General features: G+C 38.4%; 1 protein-coding gene across 1 annotated transcript in view; it reads right to left on the bottom strand.

Annotated features, from left to right (window-relative positions):
• LOC125678670 (E3 ubiquitin-protein ligase MYCBP2-like) overlaps window positions 1-11,281 on the bottom strand; it is a 73,879-nt gene that overhangs the window by 16,077 nt on the left and 46,521 nt on the right. Inside the window, 13 exon segments of the mRNA XM_056153455.1 lie at window positions 79-284; window positions 408-615; window positions 770-1,677; window positions 2,047-2,753; window positions 2,888-3,088; window positions 3,227-3,554; window positions 3,830-3,943; window positions 5,046-5,348; window positions 7,400-7,456; window positions 7,537-7,795; window positions 9,045-9,169; window positions 9,774-9,999; window positions 10,240-10,356. Of these exon segments, the coding sequence (XP_056009430.1) occupies window positions 79-284; window positions 408-615; window positions 770-1,677; window positions 2,047-2,753; window positions 2,888-3,088; window positions 3,227-3,554; window positions 3,830-3,943; window positions 5,046-5,348; window positions 7,400-7,456; window positions 7,537-7,795; window positions 9,045-9,169; window positions 9,774-9,999; window positions 10,240-10,356 (3,759 nt within the window).

Below are 11,281 nucleotides of genomic sequence, written 5' to 3'. Positions count from 1 at the left end.
ACATGCATGTACATGTATATTTTTGATTTTAAAAAATGGTGGATATTTATTTATAATTTCATTCAAAGAAAGTTTTACCTGCATGGCAAACACCCTGCATGCAGCCTTCCTCAGTGCTTGCTTCATTGCCAGCTGGAGACCCTCTAAGTCGTGTCTCTGTATAATGAAGGACATCACCGGCCTCTGAAGAGCACGCTCATCATCATCCTGGCACTTCCTGTCTACGGTGTACAGCAACTTCTCCATGGCAGCAGACGGATGCTTTAACAATGACATTCCACCATCTACAAGAAATACGATTCATAATTCTAACATCATATTAATGAAATACTCTTCTTTCAGAGTGCACATGACTGGTATGTGTGTGTAGGGGAGAGAGAGAGAGAGAGAGAAAGAGAGAGGCCTACCTGCTACTCCTCCACTGTTGTTCCTACGGCGACCAGACACCATTTTCTTGTCATTTTCCTGCTCCTTGCTGTCATCTGACACAATCTCTGACAAACTTCTCTGAAAGGCTCGACTCTTGGCAAACAATTCATCACTGGAGTCTGGGCTTGTGCCTGCACTCTTTGGGATTTGTTTTGATTCATGATTAGCATTCTCCACATTGAAATCCTGTAATGCAGTCCGAATATTAATCAATTATCAACTACACGAACTAACGATATAAATCAAATCAGATGTAAACATTTCACTACATGTATTTAAGTTAGCAGTTACAAGGTAACTAATTAAAGTAAAAATACAAGCAAAGTTTGCTTATGCTTACCCTTGGACTTGGTGGTGAGATATGGGAAGATATATGTGACCTTGAATCCTGGCCCAATGACCCTGACCTTGCCAGAGGACTGTGTCTTGGTTCAGTAGGTAGCCTTGGTCTGTAAGCCGGTTGCCTCTCCTTGATGCTCATTGACCCTGATCTAACAAAGACTCTCTCATCTGCATCTATGTAAACTTCCTCTGCAAAGGCTGAATCTGCATTTTGCCCTCCTTGTAATGTAAGGAACTGGAAAGGAACAGGAGGGAAAGGATTCAGCTCCATTCCGTATTCTTCACTAACACTGGGAAGTAATAAATCTGATCTACTTTGAGGGAGTTTCTTTGACTGGATTGGGAGTGTTAATCCTGAAGCACTGGCCAGATCCAACAAGAACATGGCATTACTCTTCAGGACAGCATGAGATTCCTGGGAATACAATACTGTCTGTTGGCGACCCTGTGATGATTTCTTTTTCTGCTTCTTAGCTTTGTCTTTTTCCCTTTGTGAGTGTCTTTTGTCTTTCAAGCACTTTTCTCTACATTTCTCACAAATGAGGTACCAACTGCTTCCCCCTAGCCCCCCTTCCCCACAGTTTCCTGCCCACCCCCCACAGAAGATCCCACTACTGTTGTAACCCTTCCCTCCAGCATGTCTGCCACAGCCAGGGTGGGCCTGTCTCATGTGGTAGGTCACAGGGTGGGGGAACATCCCCCCACACAGTTCACACTGCGTGTCTCCCTTGTCCACTCCATCGCGCCCTCCCAGTGCCCCTATCATCATGTCTCCCATGGCATTTCCTCTCCATATATGTTTAATCTCCTCCTTCTTTTTACGATTAGTCTTCTTGTCCTTCTCCTTTTCCTTCTCCCTTTTCTCACTCTTCTTGGCTTTGAGCATTACAGCAGGACTAGGATTAACTGCAAACAGTAAAAAAGCAGTTGATTTAAATGCATTCAACACAGAGGATTTTAAAGCTGATATTATCAAGTAGTTAAAAAAAATCAAGATTTATCATACACCAACTTATAATCAAAATTATGTTCATTCACAAATTGTCAATGGTAGCAGCATTTGCTTTATAGCAAAATATTTGTGAATGAATAAATATATTCTGTTTTTGCATTTTTATATAATCACTTATTTGTGGGAATCAATTTTCATGTGGTGCTTGTGACTTGTGCATTTTTTCTTGCATACAAATAGAAATTAATTGAGAGTATATTTTTGACAAACACTGTACCAAGTACCAACTCCTAAAGACCATTCACAAAAAAATTTTCTTTTACCTTGTTTTTGTTCAATGACTTTTAGTACACCAGAGGACATCTCCTCCCAAAAGTACACCAAATGATGAAGGGTGGGTGGGAGTGGTGAATCCTTGTCAGGTTCAATACACTCTCTCAAAAATCCAACATTGCCCTCGGACTTGTGCCTCATCACCTTCTGTCGCGCTTCAATCATCTTCCTCCCGTCTGACATGGTTCGCTGAATCTCTGCCTTCTCTGTTCCCTTTGCCGAGTCCTCTTTGTCCGACTTGTCAGATTTATCGGATTTTTCAGAATCACTCCTAACAAATCTTGGATCCAGCTTGAATCTTACTCTCGACTCATTAATATTAACATTTTCTTTCTTTTTGTTGATGTCTTTACTAGAATCTGTTGCATGTCGAACTCTCACTTTTTCTGGTTTGGCTCTGTTGGCAAACTTTGACATTTCTTTCTGCAAATCTGGATGAAATTTCAAGAATGAAGCACATGCCATAGCATCATGCACAATGCCCTCATGCCACAAGAAGGCTGCAAACACAGCTCTCAGACACTCTGCTACTGAGGGAGACAAAGCCTCTTTCACTGGTTCCTTCTTGTCGTATATTACAGATGTAGAAGAGGAGCGAGCACGAATTATTGGAATGCTGTCTCTCGAGGAGGGGGAATCCGAGCGTTTGGATCTTAAAGATCTTCCTCTGTCTTTTCTCATGGACTTTGGAGACATCCTTCATCAAAATACATTGTATATCATGAATCAGACTTTTGGGGGTGTGTTTGGATATCTTTCAAGAGTACATGTATGGCAAAATGGAAAAAAATATTTCCAGCATTTGTAAACATTACAGAATAAACAAATTACCTCGATTCTTCCTTTGGTGAGGAGGACCCAATGCTGAATGCTGGGATAGGGGAACCTCCTGTTCCTGGAGAGGCCCTGGCACCAGCATTGACAGGTGATGACCTGGCGTTAGCACTGAGAGGTGAGGCCCTGGAACCTATGTTCACTGGAGATGCCCTGGTTTGACTGCTCAGTAATGGGCTGGAGGCTCTTCTCTGGGGACTGTTAAAAGTCCAGTCAAGAAAATTATTTTCCAAAAGTATTCCAAAGGCTGTTTTCATGAAGGTGACTTACCAACATTTTAACACAAAATTACTCCATAGATTATCATAGTTTTAAAGCTAACTCTGGCTGGCTCACCTTGTACTTCTGACAGGAGAAACAGTGCCACCAAAACTATCCCTCCTAGCAGGACTTAAAATACCCTGCCCTGAAGGTGGAGCTATCTTACTGACATCCATCTGTTTATGTTTAAGTGATGGAGAGGAAGGTGGAGACTGTGACGGTCTGTCGAGGGAAACCTCTTTTTTGAGAGCTATTCGTTTAGGAGTGTGTGTAATTGGGCTGTCAGGGGGTGTGGCATACAAATCCTCCTTCATGGAATTGTGGGAGGGAGAGTCTGTGAGACTAGAAGCTCTTGTCTGACGCGGACTCAATCTTCCCACTGGAGAGCTTGCTCTAGGGGAACCTGTCAAAACATCAAATACCTTTTAATTAATTTTGAAAAACATATCAAATATATAACATGTCTAAACCAGGATTTGTGCAACCTCTTTAAATACATCCGGAGTTCTGAGTCTTGAATGATTCATTAGCATGTTTCCCCTGTTGTATTAGCATCACAAGCTAAAAAACTATCACTGAATTACTACAAAAACTGTGAATGATTTTGAATTTGTCCTGAATCAATTGAAATGACTATTTCTCTTTCACTAGGCAACGTAATGTATATTCTGTCCCTGCCTTGTTTCTCCGTAATGATAAGATGAGGACTGGAGCTTCGTGACCCAGATTTCTTTGGGGTCCCTGGTGGGGAGGGTACAGGCGTGGGTCCATTTCCATTGGCTCGACTCTCTCCTGAAACAATAAACCAACACTTCAATAAATAGTTACAATAAGTTTATTCAAAGTGTCAAACCAAACACAAAAACAATATCTGTTTCAATCTCTCTTCTTCAGTAAGAGAACAGACAAACGGACACCACTAAAACACAGAATAACATGCAAAATGATTTTAAAAAACAAATATGTAAATGTGCTTAATTACTAGATCCCAATTGATATTCGGTGACAAGATACTGCTGATTCACAGTGTTAAAACTCTCTGAATTACCACATTGTGGTTTTCTAAATCTGCATCCGCGATTCCCTGAAACTGATGACATCACGATGCATTGCTTTACCTTTAACTTCATCTCAGTTAATTTTGCGTTCACAGAGAAAAATTTACATTTCCAACGTTTTTTATCGTTGATATCCTTACAAATTGAAATGACAGCAATTTCCACCTGAATAGATAAAAGATGCCTGGCCTTCTTCAACAGACACACAAAGCAGTACCTATGTCAACATGCTCTCCTCAATCTACCTGGAAAGCATGATATTCAAGAAAAAATCTTAAATTTATCCTTGAGTTTTTAAAAAAAAATCAAAATTAGGCAAAACGAAATCTTTGAGTAAGACATTTGGAGAGCTAAACAATAATCCGTTCATGCTGAAGAATACGACCACATTATCATATTTCTAACACAGTGACAACATTTACCGACTCACCAAACATATAGGCCAGGTACGACACATCCCGACAGCCACACACTCAAAAGAAACAGCATCAGACAATAATTAGGGGGGATATTATTCTACACATGGCTTTATCGCCGTGTGAAAGGTGTAATGGAATACATGTAACAGTGTGCAGGAATGTTTGATAGGAACTACTGCTAGGTGTTCAACACAAAACATCTATCATTCCAACCTCCATGTTCTGGTGCTTAGTTCATACAGTGTACAGTTTAAAAATAGAATTTATGCATGGAAGTTTTTGTAATGCAGTCTAAATTTACAATATTGAATTTATTTTTCCTTATCACTGACTCACAGTCTCTTCCAACATGACAAAATGGACCAAGAAAGATTGAAACAGGTTTAGTCTGCCACGGGACCTCTAACTCACGCTTACCTAATGCCTTGACCAGTTCCTTCACAGACACACCCTGTAACTCAGCAGGGAGGGGGTGAGTCACTTCCTTCCTTGATGATTTGGGGGATCCTGAGGCTGGAGATCTGGTGTTGGACACAGGGGAAGCTGTCTGGTTAGAAATGTCCATTCTAGAAGGCGAGAGGAACCCGGGCGAGGCAGAGAGACTCCCGGGCATGGTGCTGACTTTCGAGATGTCTCTGTGTATGGGGCTTCTCTCAAAGCTGGATCCAAAACCACCAAACTGGGGAATGTTGGGCTCTCCAAATGTAGGAATGACTGATCCTGGAAATTTTTAAATATCATTTTCGAAAAAAAATTTGTACAGTCCCTACAAAATTATTCTTGACAAAATGGACCAAGAACAAACACATTACACATGCAATCCTGCAAAATGCACAATTAACCTGTTGCATGATTGATCCTTAACAAAAAGATTTTACACATTACATAAACAATCACGAATATGAATATAAACAAAAAATTGTCCAAATTTTTACATGCAAATCTGCAAAAACCAATTAAAAAAATAATGAAAGTAACAAAAAGAAATTTCCTCAGAAAAAACATTCTCTGAGCATAGTACATGTAATACTCATATAAAACAAAATAAGCCAAGCCTATATACACTGTATATGTATAGTACAAGAGGCCCACAGAGCTTATTGGTCACCTGAGTATTAGTTTAAAGTATGGCTATGAAACATATTATAATTTTCCTGTTTTGCATACCTAGGCTAAATCTAATACTAGTAGTTAGCAGCAGTATAAAACAAGATGTGTTCATATGATGCAAATGCCCCTTAAAGTATGACTTTGCATAATATAGTATGTTATAATAACATATGACTATTTTGTACCTGTCCTAGAGTCAGAACCCTGGGGTTGCGGAATTCACAATTTTGTTACATCCCTTTCTGCTTTTTCTATATATGCCTTTACCTATACAGTATTAGCAAAATTAAAGACGTCTTTCAGATGATTAAGACAATAATGACTATGATAACTTTGACAACCACCCTGGTACCAAAAACCCTGAATATTGGGATCACGAAATTTACAATTTTTGTAAAGGGCTAACTGTTCATTTTAAATATCCATTTAGTTTCTATAGTTATCAATAGCATTAAAGATACTTAAAGACACTTTATACCAAATTTGACCTTGCCCTGGAGTCAGAATTTCTACCCTTGGAATCACAGAATTTACAATCTGGTACATTGGCCTTCCTGTTCTACATGACTATGCATTTAGTTTTTCTTACAGATATGCAGTTGTAGAAAAGACTTTTGAAAATTGGTCAATTCTTGGCAGTTTTTGCCCTGCTCCTCAAGTCCTGTGGGTGCAGGAGTCCTTAAAGTTACAATTTATGTCCCCCTTGTCCCCAAAAAATCAAGAAGTTAAAACTGTTCAATTGTTAATACACACATTTAATCAATATAACCATTTGGCCCCACCCTGGTATCAAAGCCCCTACCCCTGGGACCATGAAATTTACAATTTTAGAAAATGGCTACCTGCTCCTTCTAAATAACCATTTTGTTTCATTTTGTATCAATAGCATTAAAGAATATGTTATTCAAATTAAAAACATAAACACTATATAACAAATTTGGCCCCACTATGGAGACAAAACCTCTACCCCAACGATAATGAAATTAACAATTTCAGTAAAGACCTTTCTGCTCTAAATGACTAATGTGGAACCCTCATTGTTCGTGGGGGATTGATGTTCGTGGATTTCGTGGGTCACTCTTACCCATGAATTTACATGTTCTTGAACCTTTTTTTTTTAAACAAAGTAGTTATATTTTCTAGTGACTTCGCATCACTTACCCACAAAATTACATTCCCACAAACCAGCAAAATTTTGCTTACCCATGAACATTGAGCAACTTATTTGTTAAAATTTCTATATTCCTATCATGTTAAGGTGGACCCAGTGATCAAAATTTGTATGAGAGAGAGAGAACAAATGTACATTGAAGAAAATGCCACAGAAGATATCACTACAAACTGCCATGAATGTTGTGTGATGTAGATCATAACCACACCTAGTGTCTTATATCATCCCTGTACAATCATCAACAATTCAAAACAACAAATTTCATAAAGCACACATGATCAAGAATGTTGCACAAATGATACTGCACATTGCAGCAACATTTCTTCAAAAACCTTTTGTCAAGAATAATGTTGTAGGAACTGTAAAATTCATTAAACAATAGTTACTGCTATCACTGGGTAGACACAACAATAGTTACTGCTATCACTGGGTAGACACAACAATAGTTACTGCTATCACTGGGTAGACACATGTAAAGACAGTTACATACCTGAGAATCCTGGATTGAACACATTCCCAGGTAGACTAGCGCTTCTTCCAAATGGCCCTGAAGATACATATCAATTACTGACTCATTCTGTCATCTGATTTTACAGCATTCATTTAATCAATATTAATAAATCTCACCTGAGGGAGGGGTGCCAAATACAAATGGCACCTGGGGTGTGAAATCAAATCCCTTACTGAAAGTTGAAGGAAGGGAGTTGAAAGCAAATGGATCATTCTGCTTCCCCACAGCAAGGCCCCCGAGGTCGGACTCATGTTTCAGATATACGGTGCCATCTCGCCCGGACACCAGGACCCAGGCCTCCCCTTGCTTGTTCTGACAGTACTGCTCCACACTCTCTGGGTCCAGCCTGACCCAGCGGCCATCCTCATTCATCACCTGAAAAAGGGAAAATTAATAGAGGGCACAACTTCTCTTCCCTTTTATGATTATCTTGTTGTCCTGACGTATATTTTAGCGAGTCAGTTGTTCACGATCATTATCCAATCATTATCCAAGGTTCTACAAAATGCTTACTTTCCTGGTATCATGTATCTTCATGTCATAGTTTTTAAAATAATATACAATAATTTTAAAATACATGTGGTCTTTTAGAGGAAAATTGGAAACACAAAAACAGAACTTGTCAGGTTTGAATTACAATCTACAGTGTCACCTCGGTATATTGCCACCCATTTTATTGCCACCCCTGCATACCGCCATCGAAATGTGTCGAACAGATCTCCATACATGCTTAAAAAAAACCTACATAACGCAAAACTAGCCTATCGCCATCCGCCACCCGTTTTCAGGTACAAAAAGTCAAATTACCTTTATACACCCCCCAGTAAAAATGCCAACAACCAGAGATCAGAAGCCCTAATTCTACATAATTGGTCTGTCTGGTGAATCGTAACCAGTCTAAATTTAGTGAATGTCACGAAAATTAAAAAATCATCTCTGACATTGTACAGTAGAATTGCCCATGTGTAAACAACAGAGAAATGAAACTACTATCAGCTGCTGTAAATTGTGTGTACCATGTGACCTTTGTGTATATTGATGTGTGTGATGTTATATTTCTGAGTTCTAGAAAAAAAGTTGCAATCATTACATGGGTTTGTCAATCGCTCAGCGTATTCAGTCATTGTAGAATGTACCATAACACAAATGAAACAGTTGTACATATGTTCAAGTGTTTTATAAATGCACAAGCCCACAACATCCTACTATTTACTGAATTTTTAAAAAAAAAACTAAAGTAAAACAATTTCATGAATTTACATATTTTTTCATATGTGGACGACAATAAAAGGACAATAATTTAATAATTGATCAACCACAATTTTTTCATATTGATGAACTAAGATGGTTAAACTTTTTATATTGCCATCCACGATATAACGTCAAAACAGGCGGGGACAAAAGCTGGTGATAAATCGAGGTGACACCGTAGATATAATGTCAAAATAAGCGGGAACAAAAGCTGGCGATAAATCAAAGTGACACTATAGATATAACGTCAAAATAGGTGGGGACAAGAGTTGGCGATACACAAAGGTGACACTGTAGATATCACCGCAAATCAGTCTGGAATGATAATTGTGAATCTGGTAAAAAGTATGAAGTTGAATATTTGCCTACTCACATCTTCAATGACTGTGATCTTCTCTCCGTGGATGAGCATTCCTATGGGTGTGGCCTTGAGATGAGGACGACACCTGATGTTGTGGCCCGAGGGTCCACACTTCACAACCTGATATTCCCCTGGACCTATGATAATGAAGAGATTCTCGTTTAAGAGCAGATTTAAATGAATTCAAATCTTTTTAAGCAACTGAAATTACTCTCAGCAAAATCATATTAAAAAAAGAATTATCAACTGACACAGGGATTGGTATAGCAGATCAAGCTTCATATGATAAACTTTTATTTTCATATCTGCTAGATCATGAACTTGTGATGGTTGTGAGTCAGCACAGGTGCTGTTTGATATTTAAACAAACACTCTGGCATGCTGATTGTTTTGTTCTGATTAAGCCTAAATCATGTTTATTGTATCAAAGCTGTAAAGAACACTTTCCTTGGGACTCTCTGTCGCTAAAAGTAATCCGAATCAAAATTACGGGAAGAAATTTCTTGTCAGGTAAGACAAGGATTGCTTAATACAGTTTCTTCATATTGGAAAAATAACGTTCAGTGGGACTAAAAATAGCATGCATGACAGACAGTCACTTAATTCTGTGTATTTAAGGCAGTCTATGCTGTACAATATTGATATCAATCACTCATGAAGAAATTTCTCTCACACACAGTGTAAAAATCTGAAACACAAATCTCAAACAAATAAAATATCATTAAAAATCTTCAGCATTACCTCTCTTTGGTGCGACTTCTGGTTTGACAACATCATGAAGATTTTTCCGGATTGTTTCTTTAATGATCTCCTCCATCAATGGCTTGGGTTCCTCCACGGGGACCAGCAGAGTCTTACCAAGGTGTTGATTGTACTGGAGTGCCCATCCTTCAACGTGGCCCACCTTACACCACTCACTAATGGAGGCCTGACTCAGGCGTAGCCAAACTCCATCATCATTGTGGATCTGTAATTGTCAAGTCCCTCACATGAAGAAACTGCTTAATGACGTAAGACAGATCTTTGTAAACACAGATCACGGTTGAAATACTTGAACCATTGTACAGTGATATAGGTGTTTTCACATCTAATGAAATTTTTACAGCCTTTTGGATCTTTAGATGTACATGTATATAATGGGCCACACAAAACTGCTATTGAATGTTCATTTTCATCTCATTAACCTCATTTTATACGATGTTTATACCTCATCGACAAATGAAATAATTCCCTCTGGTAGTATAACTCCGATGTATTCACTTTGCAGGGAAGGGTTCACACGCACTCGGAGACCAGCACTGTATTTGGCAACAAATTTCCTCATCTGAAAAGAAATCCATATCATTTTTACATAAAAGTCTGCATAATACTATATACAAGTAATGCAAACTTGATAAAAAAAAAAAAACTTTGGACAATTAGTATACGTCATGTTTACCGTGGTACGTATATATCATGTATACAGCGGTATGAATATATCATGTTTACCATGGTATGTATATATCATGTATACAGCGGTATGAATATATCATGTTTACCGTGGTAAATGTATATCATGTATACAGTAGTACATGTATATCATGTTTACAGCGGTACATATAGATCATGATTACAGTGGTACGTGTAGATCATGTTTACAGCAGTATGAGCATATCATGTTTACAGCGGTATGAATATATCATGTTTACAGCGGTACGTGTAGATCATGTTTACCGTGGTACGTATATATCATGTATACAGTGGTACATATAGATCATGTTTACAACAGTACGTGTATATCATGTTTACAACAGTACGTGTAAATCATGTTTGCAGCGGTACGTGTAAATCATGTTTACAGCGGTACGTGTAAATCATGTTTACAGCGGTACGTGTAAGTCATGTTTATCGTGGTACGTGTAAATCATGTTTGCAGCGGTACATGTAAATCATGTTTAAAGCGGTACGTGTATATCATGTTTAAAGTGGTACGTGTATATCATGTTTACAGTGGTACGTGTAAATCATGTTTACAGTGGTACATGTAAATCATGTTTACAGTGGTATGGTATGTGTGTATCATGTTTACCATGGTATGAGTATATCATGTTTACAGTGGTACGAGTAGATCATGTTTACAGTGGTACATATGCATTATATTTACAATGGTACGTGTATATCATATTTACAGCAGTACATGCTTACAGCTTTGTATTGAAACATGTTTATATTTGTCCTTACTCCTCGGTTTTTACTCAACCACAGCATAT

Source organism: Ostrea edulis, chromosome 2 (assembly GCF_947568905.1).
Source record: "Ostrea edulis chromosome 2, xbOstEdul1.1, whole genome shotgun sequence".
Lineage (NCBI taxonomy): Eukaryota > Metazoa > Mollusca > Bivalvia > Ostreida > Ostreidae > Ostrea > Ostrea edulis.
The sequence above is the reverse complement of the archived record's forward strand: the minus strand, read 5'-3'. Positions and strand labels throughout refer to the sequence as shown.